The sequence below is a fragment of the Gymnoscopelus braueri genome (genome assembly GCF_963280865.1).
Source record: "Gymnoscopelus braueri genome assembly, chromosome: 17".
Classification (NCBI taxonomy): domain Eukaryota; kingdom Metazoa; phylum Chordata; class Actinopteri; order Myctophiformes; family Myctophidae; genus Gymnoscopelus; species Gymnoscopelus braueri.
Window position 1 is genome coordinate 48196252 of NC_137617.1, and position 18260 is coordinate 48214511.

Below are 18260 nucleotides of genomic sequence, written 5' to 3' on the forward strand. Positions count from 1 at the left end.
CCATCATCAGTTTGGTGGTTTACATTCTTTGTGAGCACAAAGGCAAAATAGATTATTGATATTTACAAATTACAATTTGTAGAAACTACTGAGTCAAAACTTCACACATGCTGGAACTAGTCAGAGTCAGTGGACTCTATTCACCCAGTAAGACCGGAAACGCATCTGTGTCATTTTAGATTTTGACCACTTTAAACATTATTTTATACTTTGGAAATTCAATAATAGCAGATATACAAGCTCATAGCAAGTCACGGTGCGTGCATGTATTGTAACACTGTACTTCACACATTTGTAACTGTTTCAGAATATATGTATAGAATATATATATAAACATATATTATAAACATTTGTGTTTGTATTTTCTCGTTTGAGTGTTTCATATCTGATGGCCGGATCATCGTTGTAATTTAATTGAATGCCATCTTTGTTTTCCTTTCCAGTGGTACACAAGTTGATTCGAATCACGGGCTGTTCAGACGCAGATAAAAACATAAATAAAGAGTTTGTGTATGGACTGGATGGTGAAGTGGCGTGGTACGCAGACTTCAACCAGAGGAAGGGGGTGGAGCCTCAGCCTAAGTTTGTAGATCCATACACCTTCCCAAAAGATAATTTTCAACTAGCTGTGCATGAGCAGGAGACCTGCAAACACAACCTGATCGTCACTCGCAAAGGTCTGAAGAACCCACCTGTGGAACACGGTACAGAAATACTAACTAAAAAACTAACACAACAACTGTTGAACATCAATTTGACATCAATAAACATTGAAATACATTATGAAACCTTAAGGGTTCTATGTTGAAATGTTTTCAAATTTATATTTTTTATAATGAATGGGTGTAAATATGAATATGGTCATGGTGCAGAGATGAGAGAGAGAGAGAGAGAGAGAGAGGAGAGAGAGAGAGAGAGAGAGAGAGAGAGAGAGAGAGAGAGAGAGAGAGAGAGTGAGCTGAGATGAGAGGAGAGAGAGAGAGAAGAGAGAGAGAGAGAGAGAGAGAGAGAGAGAGAGAGAATAACAGTAGTTATTCTATTTACCTCATTTCTAAATGTCTCATATTCACTTAATAAGTGTTAACCCCTATATGTACTAGATTTTGCTAAACGTTACACATTCTAACTTTAAACCAAACTACTTTACTGGACAGTTTGTCAACTACGCCTATACTGATAAAAACAATACTTTACAATAATCTGAGGCTGTATCCACCAAACTGGAGACCAATCTACTGTATGTACCTTAAATATGTATTCAATACATCACTGCTATAATGTTTTAACTATATATATCTGATGTTGATTGTATCCTTCACACAATTGAAGCCTGTGTCTGTACCAAACATTTCAGGTACAGATCAGTGCCAAAGCAGTTTCTCCCAACTTGCTTCAAAAATCGTTCATGCTCTAGCTACAGCACCAGCTGCTTCCTATACCGTTACTGTACTTGCACGATGTACAGTTAATATGAAACAATTATTTCCCAATACTTTTGCAGTTCATTTCCGCATGTGCTCCAACGTCAAACGTCAACATTTCATTGATAAGATAGGCCTACAAATCCCTAAATATCATAACTCTTTATAGACCCCTTAACAGACGACGTCACACTGGCTCCAAACGTCATACTGGCTCCAAATGAAACCCATTCTGTCAGGGTCTCGCTAGGACGCGCCTCACTACCCAACACACAAGAGGGGTCGGCCCCAAAACAACAGGTTGAGAATTGATTGCATGAAACAATCACCTCTGCGTCCAGTCTCAATGTTAGTAAACAAAGAATTGGTCTATAAAGTTTTCGTGTGTGTGTGGTGTGTGTGTGTGTGTGTGTGTGTGTGTGTGTGTGTGTGTGTCTCTGCTATGCGCGCCTCGACTATGTCTTTGTCGACACAAGGCATACGAGAACGCTCGCCCCAAAACACAGTTGCCCCGGGGCAATTCCGCCGGTATTCACCTGGTATTCTTAAACCTAACCTCAGTAAACTATGCCTAAACCTAACCTTATTCCTAAACGTAACCTCATTAAAACGGTGCAAAAACCTAACCTTATTCCTAAACTTAACCTCAGTGAAACTATGGCTAACCCTAAACTTATTCTAACCTTATCCTCAGTAAGACATATACAAGAATACAAGAACCGCTGGTCCTCGAAAAAAATGGGGGGCGGCGTGTTTTGGGGCGAGTATTCCGGTTACCAATACAACCCGTCACCCTGGCCGGCTGATCTTTTAACAGCATGTACATTTCCTAACAAATGAGGGGATAAATACATATAATACTCCCCCCACCTTTACAGTACATTTATGGCCCAATAGAGCATATTTGAGTACATTTAGGAGTAAATGACATTTTTTTTGTTATAGAGCAGGGGTTCTCAAACGTTTTTAACCACAACCCCATATTATGAGGGATTTTTTTTGGCGACCCTATCGTCCCGTCCCGTCCCGTCCCCCCAACGATCCCCCCCCCCCCCCCGGGATCTCAATTTAACTCTGCAAGGGTGCAGATGGACCAAATGGACCATGTATTTGTACCCACCCCGTTCATATTGAACATATGCCCTGCGTAAATCGTTTATGAACAGCTAAGATCAGTTTGTGTGCCTCAGCCAGTCTTGGAGGCGGAGCTGTCTGTGTATGAGGAGTGTGTTGCCATGTCCGCTAATTACAAGCTACTTTGGCCTTCTTTTGAGAGCGAGATTCAGCACAGCGTTGCCATGTCCGCTAATTATAAGCGACTTTTGGCTACTTTTATATAATGGTCTCTCTCTCACACACACTCCTTGCGTGAGTACCTACAGGCTGTACACAATGGGGGAGGGGTAGTGAGTTGATAACAAACACACAGAGAGTGCAGGCGCAACACGTTGAATAATAAGCAGCAGTATTTGTTCTCCATACTGTATATGGCCATATCAGTTGGATCACTGGTGCAACATAGCTGTGAGGTGGATGTGCGATGCGAAGTGGACGCTACGGCACGCTAGATGTGAGGGCCAAACTTCTAGTCATGACAATCAAAGACAGACCTTTGAACCTTCCATGTGAAAAAATACTGAATGGTCACCAGAGACCATAATCCCCACTATTAGACATTTTAGATGTATAATTGTCTGATGTTAATACAGAGTTGATTCGTTTAATAGCTGCTTATCTGCTAGAATCATTTAACAATTGATTGAAATCAAAACGTAAAAAAAATAAAATAATAACAATTCTGGAACATTTTAAACATAGCATGTCCATGATTATAAAGTGTTATAAGTAAGACTTCATCTGTAACAAAATATGTTCAAGCATTTGATAAAACAAAAACCCTTTGATCAGGGGGTCTATAACACACTCCCACTAATATTGGTTTACACCCTGCTCAGTCCTGCTATGTTGTGTGGTTCTGGGTCTGCTGGATGATGTCTCTGTGTCTTTGTGTATTTTATGTGTCTTCAGATGCTCCTGACACCATGATCTACACCAAACACGAGGTTCAAGTGGGAGTGGACAACGTTCTCATCTGTCATGTGACTGGTTTCTACCCCGCCCCGGTTCAAGTCACATGGACCAGGAACAACCTCAACCTGACCAGTGACATCACAACCACCGTACCCGCTCATGAAGAAAGATGGAACCTTCTACCAGTTCTCCAGTGTGAAGTTCAGACCAGAGCAGGGAGACATCTACAGCTGTACAGTCAACCACCAATCACTGCCTGGACCTGAGACCATGATCTGGGGTAAGAACACCTGTGCTGATAATTAAACACTGTCCTGATGAATAAACACTGTCCATAAATAAACACTGTCCTGATGAATAAACACTGTCCATAAATAAACACTGTCCTGAATAATACTTTCGGCTCAGGGGTCGCCACAGCGATCCTCTGTTTCCATCTACTTCTGTTCTCTGCCTCTTCCTCTGTCAATACACCTGCATGTCCTCTCTCACCGCATCTTTGGTCTTCCTCTTCTCCTCTTACCTAGCAGCTCCATCTTCAGCATCCTTCTCCCAATGTGCTGTACCTATCATCTCTCCTCTGCATGTGTCCAAACCATCTCAACCTCGCCTCTCTCGTCTTATCCCCAAACCTTCTAACCTGGGCTGATCCTCTAATGTAGTAATTTCTGATCCTTTCCCTCCGTGTCACTCATAATGAGAATTGTAGCATCCTCAATTCTGCCACCTACAGCTCCGCCTCCTGTCTTTTCGTCAGTGCCCCCGTTTGGCTGGTCTCACTACCGTCTTATACATCTTCCCTCTCACTCTTGCTGGTACCCTTCTGTCACAAATATCATGTCATCAATAACACTGTCCATAAATAAACACTCCACTCATTCAATTCCCTTTGCAGTATGTGTTCATTTTTATAGCATAACGTGCTTTCTGCTTTGTGCAGCCAAGCTACGATTGCTATATCCCATGAAAAGGGGGTCAAGAGTGGAGAGAGTCCTAAAGTAAATTACTCAAACCTGGTGTTTTTTGTCTCCGCTGTCAAGCAAAGGCGCAGAAGGCCAAAGCTAAGAAAGCATACTCATCTACAACAGTAACACAGAAGAGGACTATAGAGTTGAATTGATCCCACAACAAGGCCGAAGTCTTAATACTGTAACAATTGGCCACCTTGATCAAATACATTATGTAGCACTAGAGAAAACTGACATAGATCAAACACACCAATCAACTGCTGAAACTGTTCAAGACAATGAAGATGAAGAAGACAGACAAGCATTTGAACAAACCAGTCAATTACGACGACTCCCACATGACACATTGCTTCAAGAAGAACATCTTTTAGATGCAGACACTACATATTCAGTCGCCCCTGCAGAACACCAAAAACCACGCGCATTCTACCAAGACGACCCGTTCTACCAAGACGACCCGTGCTATTAAAATAGCACAGGTCTGCTGGCGGAGACTTGTGCTCCGAGGAGCACATTTTCTAGTTTAGATGTTTATTTACTACACACACATTACGAACATAAATCTCTAGTCTAATACTTATCAATACCACAACAAGGAAGTTGTAAGTTACATGGGCAGTTAGCACCGGTCAGGTTAGTTAGGTTAGCACCGGTTAGGCACTGGTTAGGCACTGGTTAGGTAATTAAACCTGATGAGAGAACAAGCACATAACACACACAGTATTAAGGATATGAACCCGATTATGAACACATCAGAAATACAATCATTACAGTGTTAATCACTTACTATTAGTCTCACACACTCTTTCCAAGGTGGTCAGTAAGCCGCTCCAAAACCCATATTTCAGAACAACCCACGGTACAGTCACTTCGAATCTGAAGCTCTTCTTCAAGACAGACCTACTTATTAACTTCTCACACAAGGCCCGCCTTTGGGGCAGACTTAAGCAACAGGATGTTCTGATTCCCCATAAGGCATTGCGTTCTTGCATGCAAGAGGCAATTGCACCCCCTCAAGTAGGTGCTTCAGCTCTCTTCAGAGCTCCCCCGCTTGGAATTGTTATCTCTTTGTTTGGAAACCCCCCACCTGATAGTGGCAACTGTTTCCACCACCCTCTCTCTTCCTTGAATGAGGGGGTCTTGGTATTTATGGCCTCCAGAAACTGTGGCCTCTGCAGCTGCCTACCTTTGCCCCACCAGGTTTAACTTTAATAGAACATTTTTAACTGCTGCAGGAAAATAAAAGCACATTACTGTAGCACTAATAATAATTCACATATTCCTGCTGGAAGCCCGGATAATTCCTCAGTATGCATAATGTGCATATTGAAGTGTGTGTGTGTGTGTGTGTGTGTGTGTGTGTGTGTGTGTGTGTGTGTGTGTGTGTGTGTGTGTGTGTGTGTGTGTGTGTGTGTGTGTGTGTGTGTGTGTTTGTGTTTATGCATATTCATTTGTTTATGTATGTATGTACTGTATACAGTAGTTATGTATGCATATTTATCAATGTGTGTGTGTGTGTGTGTGTGTGTGTGTTACTCTCCAGATGTGGACCATGACATCCCAGCTCAGCCCAGCATGGGTCCAGATGTGTTCTGTGGGGTGGGGCTGACCCTGGGTCTGCTGGGGGTTGCCATGGGAACCTTCTTCCTCATCAAAGGAAACGAATGCAACTAAAACATCAGATGAAATATGAATTTAACTTATTCACTTTCAGACTTATTTCTGTCTGTGTTTGCCCACTACCAGACGTTTTTTATACCTTTTGAACTGGTCACAGAAAATGTAGATCTGTTATGATCGCTTGTCTGACCGTTTGTAAACACACACGGTAGGCTATCAGTGTGCGTCGCCCAGAGAAAAGATATTCCAACCGTGATGGCCCCTTCTCTTGTAGCAGCATGTGAATATACCACCTCTAGCCAAAAATGCACGCTTTTCTTACCATTTCAACTGGCCTCAGATTTTTTTTGACAGCCCTAGTTTGCCCCTTTTGAGCTACTGTCATGCCTCTCGTTTCGGTGCCATGTCATTATACCGACATCCCGTTAGTCCGACTGGCCTCATTATAGCTAAATATCCCTAACCTCACACTAACCTAACGTTTGTCAGACCCCCCCCCCCCCCCCCCCATATTCCATGTTCTACTCCTGTGTAACCTGCAGTCTATTGTTTACACTAAAGTAAAGTGCAACTCTACCTGATCTTCTGTCTCATTATTATTATTAGTGTCATATCTGGTGACGAGGTGGTAAGTGCTCACAGTGTATTTGTTGTTGTTCATTGAAAAGTGAGTTTTAATGAGCATCAACGAGTTGCTGTGGGTGTACAGAGCAGGGGTGCTGGCTACTGGAGTGTGAATGAATGAATTTTATTTGCATAGCGCTTTTCCAAACATAGTTACAAAGTGCTTTACATACATGTTAAAAACAGCAAACATCAGCAAGAGAAAGAATATAAATAAGAAATATGAAAAAATAAGAAAAACATAAAAAACAGCATTTTTGGTTAGCCCATAAAACAATCCTGAGGAGAAACACTTCATATACAGATGTGTTTTCAAAAGTGATTTAAAAGAGGACACTTGACTTGCTAACCTCAGATCCAAGGATAGGGCATTCCAGAGCAACGGTGCCCGGGCCGAAAAAGCCCGGTCCCCCCGTGAGTGAGTTGTGGGAGGATCCAGGAGGGCCCTATCCGAGGATCTAATTTGGCGCACTGGCTCATGAGGTTTTAGCCATAGTCCACAATGTAACTGGGAGCCAGTCCATGTAGGGCTTTAAAAGTGATCAATAAAATCTTTAAATCAATTCTGTAGCTCACAGGCAACGACAGCCAGGATGGGTGTGATATGGTCTCGTTTCTTTGTGTTAATGAGTAATCTTGCAGCAGAGTTTTACACCATCTGGAGACGGGATATGGCTTTTTTATTAATACCAGAGTAGCAGTGTTGGGTAACGTGCGTTAGAAACGTAACGCCGTTACGTAATATATTACCGAATTGCGGTAACCGGTAATATAATAATAATAATACAAAATCTAGATTATTTAATTGTTAAATTTTAGCTTTTTTTTTAAGTAACTAAAAAGTAATATGTAATATTAATATATTACTGTTGCTCAAACAGTAATATGTAACGAAATGTATTACTTTAAAAGGAAGGTAATAAGTAATTGTAATATATTACTAAAATAAAGTAACTTGCCCAACACTGCTGAGTAGAGGGAGTTACAGTAGTCCAAGCGGGATGAAATGAAGGCATGTATGACAGTTTCCAGGTCTGCAGTGGATATAAATGATTTTATTTTGGCAATGTTCCTAATCTGGTAGTAGCAGGACTGGACTACTCTTGTGACTTGGGTGTTGAATGAGATGTCTGGGTCAAAGATTACGCCCAGGTTGTGGGAAGTGTGGGTGATATTTGTAGCTAAGGTGCCAAGTTCAGAATGAACAGAAAGAAACACTGTTGCAGGGGAAGGACAAATATCTGCGGTAAAAAAGGCCAAGGATCCCTTAGCTGCATATTGTATAAAGTTGTGTTGCAGATTAAACTTTTTCATAGATTTCATAGATACATGTAGCTTCATAGACTTGTTTGAGCACTATCATCAGTGTTGTGTAAATCTAGGTGTTTTTGTTTGTTTGTTTACGCATTATCTTTTCTATTAATATGTTGGATTCATGTTAATGTGTATTTTCAGACATTCAACCACTTAAACCCTCAATACTTAGTAAACTTGAGCTTTGGCTCTGTACTTGGTATACTCTTCCCCCCCCCCCTCTACACCAAATCTCATTACCGAAAATACAGTGTGACGCGCTGTGAACTTGTAGATCTGCTATATATGTATGCTAGGGTTCAAGTTGTTAATGAAAAAATATATATATCACAAAAATATTTGGCGCCCCCCCTGTAGTAACTCTGAGGGGACTCCCTCTTGAAGACCTCTGGTCTAGTGGGAAGAAGGGGGTATCATACAACCCCCATAAAGTGATCACATGCTGGTGTGCAAATCAGTGCTGTCATTACAATGTAATCAAATTTTTACCAATTATTATGCCAATTATTTTATTTGGCATAATATTGGGATAGATAGAAGAGTGTAACATTTCTAATTTGATATTTTATGACATAACAGCAAAAAAAACTATAAAACGGTCAACTTCATTATAGTCAAGGGCTTTGCGCAAATCAGTCTAAAAGCATCAACTTTGCCATTTTTGGCAAACCTTGTGACTAGTGATGCACGATTATATCGGTAACGTATCGAAATCGGCCGATATCGGCTGTAAAATGCTATGTTAGTATCGAACCGATCTCAAAATAAACCTGATTATAGAACCACTGCTGTATAAAAACTGCTGTATAAAAATAATCACACCTGAGGAAGAAAAAAATAAATAATTGAACCTGGGATGCCGAGGTTCAACTAGCACTGGGGCACCTAGTTCCCCAGCGCTAGTTGAACCTCGGCATCCCAGGTTCAAAATGTCTTGTTCAACTATAGAGGAAAAACCTGGAAAAGAGTACTTATGCCATAATAGTACAATATCCAAAATCACAGACGATATCCAATCTAATATCATGATATGGATATAAATAAATAAAAACATCACATGGATGCACCTGGGACGTATCATCAGTGTTGTAGCCTGGGGTCGACGGGTGTTTCGGGTCTCGCAACAACATACACCCTCACCCAGGTGACCCAGCCAGGGTTGATCAAGCCCCCGACTTACGTCCCAGTAGCTACCCACGGTCTGTCCTCTTAGGGAAAGACAGGGCCCCTCAGTCTGCTTCTCCGGAACTACTCTGCCGGGACCGGGGGAGGCTCTGGCACGTGGAGGGACTAGGCTCTGTGGATGGCCTCGTGTCCAGGCCCCTCCTTCGTCTCACCAGGTCCAGGGCCTGAGCGTTGCACCAGACTCCCCGGCTCCAAACATTTCACTCCGGCATTATGGTGTCTTGGGCCGTGGTGGTACTGCAGGTTCCACTTGCGGCTTGCCCGAAAGGCCCTCCTTAAAGGCCTCACCGTGGGTTTGTTGGGCTTCTGCCTCACAGAAGACACAGGCTGGGGCGCCAACCCATAATGCTCCTGGGTGCCGTGACTGCCGTCTATATTCCGGCTGTCAACAGTCTCTCCGGTGGTCACCAGACTGTTCCTGGTTGATATAATATTGATGCCCTGCCCATGCACGAAAGGCCTAAAACGATTACAAAAATAAATTAAAATATATACTACTGTATATCATTTTTGCTGTCATGGCTGTGTCACTGTTATAGAGCTGCATGATTATGTCAAAAACTTAAATTGAGATCAGTTATTAAATTAGTATATATTTTTTTATTGCAATCTTTTTTTAACAAAAAAAATCTTATTTTAATCCAAAATTATTTTCTTATTTTGACTAAAAGCAAAAATAAATAAATAAGTTTACCTCATTCAGACACATAGCAGTACATGTGTGTCTGCATTTCATTGTTTTTAAGGTGAGAAATTTACCTTTTCACTAGGCAAAGAAACACACCTTTATGGAAAGTTTAGGGTATTTATTGAATACATAGAATGTAATGGAGGGAAGTGAAAGGGGTTCCGGGGAGGGTCGCCGACCCTGGAGTCTTTGGGGAGGAGGTCGTTAGCGTAGTCAGCACAGTACACGTGGACGGCCGATGGCGTAGTCAGCACGGCACTCATGGACCGATACCCCCAGCAGGAACCTGAGAAGTGGGAGAGAGAGGAGGAGGGAGAGAGACGGGGAGGGATATAGAAGGAGAAAAGGGAGTGGTGGAAAGCACAACCTGTGGAGGTGAAAGGGGTGGTGGAGGGATGCTGAAAACGTTCTGAGCTTGAGTACGGATGTACGAAAGCGAATAAGGGGCTTCTGGGTAGTTCTGACAAGGTATAAATAGCGCCAGGTAGATAAGTAAGGGGGCGGAGTAAAGGTGTGTATCCCCGCCTCCTGAACATCTGTTGTTCCAACGCCATTTCACTAGGCAAAGAAACACACCTTTATGGAAAGTTTAGGGTATTTATTGAATACATAGAATGTAATGGAGGGAAGTGAAAGGGGTTCCGGGGAGGGTCGCCGACCCTGGAGTCTTTGGGGAGGAGGTCGTTAGCGTAGTCAGCACAGTACACGTGGACGGCCGATGGCGTAGTCAGCACGGCACTCATGGACCGATACCCCCCAAAAGAGACAATGGGAGCAACTACTAGACTAAGGAATTAACCTGCTCTGTTTTGACGGGCCCCATAAAAAACACGGCAAACTGGTCTAGAACGGGGAAGAATTCGGAATGACCGAGTGGCTAACTGATGAGAAACTGAGGTGTGGAGGAGTGGAAAAGGAGGATGGAAAGAAAGTAGCCGTTGTTGCTGTGTGGCAGGGCTAGAAAAGAAGGAGAGTTGGAAACTCAGAGGCAGGAGCCTGTTGGAGTGGAACAGAGGTAGCCGTCTTTGCCGTGTGGCAGGGCTAGAAAAGAAGGAGAGTTGGAAACTCTGGGGCGGGAACGTGATAGTGACTATGGTACTGGCAAAATGCAGGGGTAACCGTTGTTGCCGTGTGGCAGGGCTAGAATGGGGAGGGTGAGAGAAAGGAGGGAGATGAGATGGAGGGTGAAAAGGTCGAGAGGATTGGGGGAGAGGGCGGCGAGAAGATGGAGGAGAGAGGGGAGGGAGAGGATGGAGGGGAGAGAACGCATGGAGGGTGAAGAGGGCGAGAGGATTGGGGGAGAGGGCGGCGAGAAGATGGAGGAGAGAGGGGAGGGAGAGGATGGAGGGGAGGGAACGCTGTGGGCGCGAGCGCGCTGCAAAAGAGCTGTGGGGGGAGCGCTAGGGGCGAGCGCACTGTGGAGAGCGCTGTAGTGGAGGGAGCGCTGTGGATAGAGCTAACGATGTTCGTAGCTAAAGGTGTTAGTAACACCGGGCAGAAATGTCTGTGGACTGGCAATGTCTGTTAGTAGCGCCAAGCAGCCATCTCTGTGGAGGAAACAATGTTAGTTAGTTGGAAACATTGTAGTGATAGCGGTGGCGGCTAACCACAGGAGCGATATTGGTAGTATGTCGGTTATGAATGCTCGTAAGCTTGTGAATGGAGCGAGCAGCAATGTTAGGAAGGAGACAATGTTAGTTCGGTAGCAGTAGCAGTTGTAATAATAGCAGTAGCAGCTGTTGCCACGTGAGCAATGTTGGTAGTATGTATAGTAAGAAGCTAGCAAGGGAGCATGATGCTAGCATAGCTCATGAATGGAGGGAACAGCAGTGTTAGGAAGAAACACATGTTACAGTAGTTCGGTAGGAACTTGTAGTGATGGCTATAGCAGCTGTGGGAGCAATTTTGGTAGTATAGTAAGAAGCTAGCATGGGAGCATGATGCTAGCGTAGCTCATGAATGGAGGGAGCAGCAGAAAAGGGGGGGGGGTGGATGGGGGGAGGGGTTATTGAGGGGAGGACAGGAAAGGACAGGGGGGGGAGAGTGAGGCGATGCCACCGCTGGTTGTGGCAACGGGGTTTGATTGGGTGGCATGCTCGAAAGTGAAAGCGGAGGGGGGGGGGGGGGTGCGCTGGTGCCAGGTGTGGCCACGGCAGTGCTTGGGTGGTAGGAGAAAAGGAAGGAGACTGAGGTGGATGTAGGGATGGGTGGGGTGGGGGGGATGAAAATGCAGCCTGCGGTACGAGGGATGATAAGATAGACAAGACAGACATTAGGGGTGGGTAGCAGGCACAGGGTTAAAGATTGGAAATGTATTGGAAGAGTAGTAGTTGGAAAGAAGATATGTGGGCTGGTGGAGGCAGTGTTCTTCTGGGCAGGCAGCCCTAAGCCTCCCGGAGCGGCGGGTGACGTCATCCGGAGTCGCCGCGGTAGCTTCAGTGGTGCGTGACGTCATCGGACCGCGACTGGCGCGACGAAGGCCCCGGTGTTGTTGTAGTGCCGGCTGTTGTAGTTAGCGTTGTGGCTGTAGCTAGTAGCTACTAGCTAACAGCTGGAGGAGCCGTGGTGGCACGGACCGGGGGAGCCGTGAGGCGAGCATTAGCGGGGAACGGTGGCGTTGCTGGCCGTCGGGGACGCCGAGCTGCTCGGTGGTGGCCTCCTTGCGGTTCGGCCCCGCTCCCGTTCCCAAGAAGTCGGGCGATGTTGTGTGGGTGCGTGGGACCGACCTGAAGAATGTCGCGGTTGACCGGATGGTGGGATGATGGTAGACAGACGTGAAGTTGAGGTGTCTGGAGAAAGCAGAATGCGGAGGCGCTGGGAGAAATGGATCGGCGGGACTTGGACTGGCTGGAAGAGGTAAGGTGCTCTTGCTGCTAATCATGCTGAAAACGTTATGAGCTTGAGTACGGATGTACGATAGCGAATAAGGGGCTTCTGGGTAGTTCTGACAAGGTATAAATAGCGCCAGGTAGATTGGTAAGGGGGCGGAGTAAAGGTGTGTATCCCCGCCTCCTGAACATCTGTTGTTCCAACGCCATATGTCACTCTAGTCTAGTAATTTGTAGCCTTTCAATGACTTCAAAGGCAACAATATTACCTTATGTCACTACTTCGAGTTGTTTTGATTTGTCTTAACCTCTGTATAGGGACTTAAAATGTTACAGCTGGAGAATGTGAGAGATGACAAGACGACTCTGTATGCACATATTATTATATACAGTATTAATCCAGCGGTGTGGCTGGATGGCTACACTTGATCACACATCAACGTCTCTTGTTGGTGTTGTTGGAAGCTGCATTGAGCACTTTTTAGATAGCGCCTAGTAATTTATTTGGAACAAGAAGCAAACGTGTAGGTAGGACGGATGAGCTCTGTCTGTATGGGAGAAGTGTATGTTACAGGGAAATTGGCATTCCAGGGAAATTGAAAGAGGAGCGCTTGCTTTTATGGGGGGGCTTCGGCGCGAGGCGGGGCTTTTCGAGACAGGGTTTTTTACGCGAGGCTCACGAGGAGGAGGAGGAGGAGGAGGAGGAGGAGGCGCGAGGCGGGACTTTGATGCGACGCGGACCGCACGTGATTATAGTTATTGTCCATGACGGAGGCGCGCCGACTCAGCAGAGCTTGAGGCCGAGGAGACGCGCCCGAGCGCATCCAGGCGTGAGTGCCCGCGCCGACCGGCCGAAGTTATGCTAGTCGAATCAGCGTCGTCCGAGTTGTGAACCGATAGGGGGAGAATAGATCTTTTTATGGGTTACTATCCACGACGACACACATGTGTGCGTGTGTGCGTGTGCATGTGTGCACATGCACACGCGTGCGCACACATGCGTGTGCATGTGTACACACACACACACACACACACACACACACACACACATGCGTGTGCATGTGTGTGGCTTCATTGCCCTCTAGCGTTGGTTCTACAGAATTGCCTGGGTGGGTGGTAAAAACAAGCGCTCCTTTTTCAATTTCCCTGGAATGCCAATTTCCCTGTAACATATACACACACACACACACGCACGCTCTATGCACACTAGAGCCCTGCACAGGAGTGCAGGGCTCCCGTTTTCCCGATTTCTGACCATTCCCGCCTGCTCCCGCAATGATTTCATTTCTGTAGAACGTTTTGTGTAGATTGTGTTTAGATTGTGTATTGAAGTTTTATGGCTGTAGGCGAAAACGGTTCATGAGCTATGCTTGTTCAAAGTTTGCATTTTTCAATTCATTGCAACTATATAACGGGTGTCGCTGTTGGGGGATTTTAACTGTCAATCATTGCCTCTGCTTTGACGACACTTCCGGTCGGGCGCCTGAAGTGTCATCAAACCACGGCTACGCTCCTTTAAGTTGACAGAGCCTTTGACCCTCAATTATCAAATTTGTGCTGACCAAATAATTGCTGTATGCCAAGATCACCGGAATTGTCGGGATTTATCATTCTAACGTGACTTTGACTTAAGCGTACGGCACGCTCAGATCTCACGTCTGGTCTGAGGGCGTGTAGGATTTGTCTACACCAGTTTGTTCCATGTCTGACCGTCTGACAGGCATCTAAACATATAATGTATTCACTCAAAAAAGTATAGCTATAAAAGTAATAAATAATATATGTGAAAACAAATGTTTTGTTAAGGCATATGTCGACGATGTGTCATATGAAATTGGGAGGATATTTCCAAGTGTACAAGCAATTAAATTTGAGCAATTAAAAACAATATAACGTATTTACAATTTTACAAGTTAGATGCTTAATCATTGAGCCATTTAAACAGTGCTTTACTGGCTCTGTGTTAAAACATATGAGCTCACATTCACATATTTATAACGTGAGAGATTTTGGGGACCGCTGGCCGGTGCGCTGGAATATTTTCATGTAATGGAGAAAGAAGTCTCCCAACTTTGGTACGTAGCTTACAGTAGGCTACGTCTTTCTGGTGATGTGCAACCTCTTTTAACACTCGCATGACGGCAGTCAGACCATCCCCTACGCAGCCTGACTTCAGATCAAATAGTCCGTTTTTTCCTGCTATTCCATTGGCCACTGTCTCCCCTCTGTCTCCTCTCTGTCCCCTCTGCGCTCCAGACGAGCTGACACCTTCTCTCCCGCACAGCGGGGGGTACCATTGTCTTATAAATATCGATTAACATTTCAATCGCACTCAGCTCACATGTTGGCTATAGTGACTACCTTTCATTTTGTTTAGACTACAGGCAGAAAAAATAATAATATAGGCTAACTGGGAACGTGAATGTGTAACTGCAGATCCTGTATGTAAAATCTTTGTGACAAAAACGTATAAAACAGTTCGAGCACTGTAGCGGTACATTACACTCTTGAGTGAAAAATGGATAACCTATATGAATGATTATGGATGAATGATTATTATGGATAGCCTATATGAATGATTATAGCCTAAAAATGATTCACTGGTAGCGACAAAGTAAACAATATGTACTTAAGTTACACAGATTAACTTTTCAAAGTTAAATGTATGCCTGATGTCGGTGCCGAGACGCGTATCAAACTAGCCTGATCGTCAGACTGAAGCTGTGTGGAGCTTCAGTCTGACATTGGCTCCAGTGTAGGCGTTTACAAGGGGGAGGGGATTCGAATTTCCCTAAACAATTTGAATTGGTTTTGAATTTCCCTAAACCAATCACAAGGAATCTCCACCCCCACCTACGACTCTCATTGGACGGTACTTTTTTGTATTGAATAAATCCTAGGTTCACATTACAACACCAGACCAAGAGAGGCAGTCCACTCAGAGAGTGGGCGGGGTCTATGGTATGGAACCAGGCTAGTATCAAACGGCTTTGTCGCTGAAGCGAAAGATTCATACATTTATAGGTTTAATCCATGACGCATCACCGCCACAAACAGACCTTCTAGATAATCCACGTCAAAGTCTCAAAATCGGTCAGATTGGCCGCTTAGACACGCAAGTGTTAAGGATAAACCCGACGCTCGAATGCCTCTGTGCCCAGCGCAAGTGATTGTGGATTTTGGGCACGGGACCGCAGCGGGAGATCGGAGGTAACCAGCCCACCATACCAGCCTTCATCCATTAATGTTTACACATTCCTCAATCACTCAATAAACGTTCATAGTGTATGATGACAGCCCCAGGCTATCTATCTCTCATAAACGTGGTGTCAGTCACTGAGCACGGGAGGACGCAGGACTCCTTTATTTAGCAAAACAGCAGAGTGTACGTGTCTCCACTCCAGCATGGGCACGTAGCCCATGCAAGTGCACACATAGACATGAAAGGGGGCTTGAGCCCCTGCCCTTTTACCCGTCGCTAAAAAAAGTGCCCTCTCCAGACTAGAGAAAAAGAAAAAAAAAGACGAAAAATTCAACTGCCCCTAGCGGCCTAACGGTAAGGCCGACGGAAATGCCAGTGGATGTGTTGGATGCAACTCAAAGTGAACTTTTCTCAGGTATCTAGTTTGTCTCCGTACGACCTTCCTTGCCCATGTTATTAAAGAAAAACAGGCGACAATGGCCAAAAATCGGCGATCGAAAATCGGCGAAAGTGGCAGTTTTCAAGATGTTTTGGCCATTATCTCTGGAACGGAATGTCCAATCTGCTCAGTTCAAAGCTTGTTGGGTGCGTGACTTTGAGTCCATTAAGCGCGCAGTGATACCTTTTCGGGTTTTTGGGCCTTAAAGTATGGTAATTGTCCGTGAAACAAAATCCAAAAAGTGCCCTTTTGAAATTCCAGCCCCTGCCTCTCCAAATCCTTCTGCACGTCCCTGACGTAGCCTACTGATCGGGGGTTGAATTAAAACCCACATTTATTACAATCATGACGAAATGATTAGTGGCATTCAACAACGTAGAATGACACTAAATTCATGATTCAGGTTTTCGCTTAGGATTTATCTTTACTTATGGCTAGAATTCAAAAAGAAGATGCATAATTATCTTTTTCCCCAGACTGCATTCTTCTGACATATCATGACACTTTATAGTTGACTGGACTTGTGCTGTTACGAATGCGGTCGTATTTTTGTTTTATTGTCTCCGCCACTGCTAGGCCGAAAGGCATGGCGAGAGAGTATGTTTTGCACCCTGTCCGTCCGTGTGTCCTGTCCGTGTGCGAGCAGCTAATCTCCGGCACCGTTGGCCTGGTCGCTGCGAAACTGTGCACACACATTCCCTGGATGCCAATTCAGAACCTCTGCCCCAAACTTTTCACATGGGCCTGTTATAGCGCCACCAGGAGGCCGATTTGTGCAAAACCCATTTTTTTATATTACTCCCACAGATTTTATCCAAACGTCATGCAAATCGGTACACAGTATCTCTATAGTCATGTGATCAACACGGATCTGTCTAATTTCCCATATTCCATCCTGATTGGCTAAGGTTGCTTCCAAAGTTTGCAGGATTGGTCCGTTTTGAACAAAATTAATGCACACAGCTTGCGATTTCCGTGAAATTTCACACGTACATTCCCACTAGGCCCAGGATGAAATGCCACCCATTTCACATTGGCCTGTTATAGCGCCACCAGCAGTTCTAATTTAGCTAAACACATTTTTGGAACAAAATGCCTCAAATCATGAATGCAGTGTCCGATTGCCGTGAAAGGCCTAACAATAAATGGCACCCTTTTCACATTGGCCTATATAACGCCATCAGGAGGCCACAATAACGTACCTGACCTGGCGGAGACCTGTGCTCCGAGGAGCACATTTTCTAGTTTGTGTTATATTTTCTTTTGGATGTGTCTGTGTGTCAGGTATTGGGTTTGTGCCCTGTGTATGCAAATAGCATGTGCCATTCCCACGCATATGACAGGCTGTGTAGCTTTGTGTGAATCCACGGAGATAATTGGTGGGGTAACTTCACATGTCAGGGAAGTTACTCTTTTTGGCCGTATTCTGCTTCTTCATGTCAAAAAACAGGTGGGGCGAGGCTCCGCCACATTTATCAACAGCAGACACATCTTATGCTAGAATTGACAGGGTATTGACAGGGTACACCTGCTTGATAAATCACACATGGACGTGGGCGTAAGCTGATTTCAGGGCTAAAATTGGTTTGTACGTTCCATCGATAAATGAGGGCCTTTATATTAGTTTGACGTCTGCCTGGTAACAAGTGATGGTGATTGGCAGATCCCTTCAGTCTTGGCTGGTGAGGGGAGAATCTATCTACCGCGCTACCATCTAGATGGTAATTGATTAAGTGATCTCTTGTCCCATAATGTTCCCCAGCCCTGTCTTATGGTTAGAGTTAAAATTAGATTGTTTACAAGCCGTCTTTCCATTACAAGTCACAATCTGGTGTAGTTTTGGTTTGACGTCTGCCTGGTAACAAGTGATGAGAGTGAATGCTGTTTTTGCATTGGTTGTTGTAGACTGTTGAAGAAGCGAGTCAGTGTTCAGTTCCACA

General features: G+C 44.7%; 2 protein-coding genes across 2 annotated transcripts in view; both read left to right on the forward strand.

Annotated features, from left to right (window-relative positions):
• The window catches only part of LOC308104379 (H-2 class II histocompatibility antigen, A-K alpha chain-like), a gene marked incomplete at its 5' end in the record, with an annotated part of 7299 nt that extends 689 nt beyond the window's left edge, over window positions 1–6610 (forward strand). The window contains 3 exons of the mRNA XM_080454790.1: window positions 444–704; window positions 3450–3732; window positions 5964–6610. Coding sequence (XP_080310916.1) covers window positions 444–704; window positions 3450–3718 — 530 coding nt within the window. The 3' untranslated portion in view covers window positions 3719–3732; window positions 5964–6610. The remainder of the gene's footprint in view (window positions 1–443; window positions 705–3449; window positions 3733–5963) is intronic.
• LOC308105203 (uncharacterized protein) overlaps window positions 1–18260 on the forward strand; it is a gene marked incomplete at its 3' end in the record, with an annotated part of 438556 nt that overhangs the window by 278649 nt on the left and 141647 nt on the right. The window lies entirely within an intron of this gene.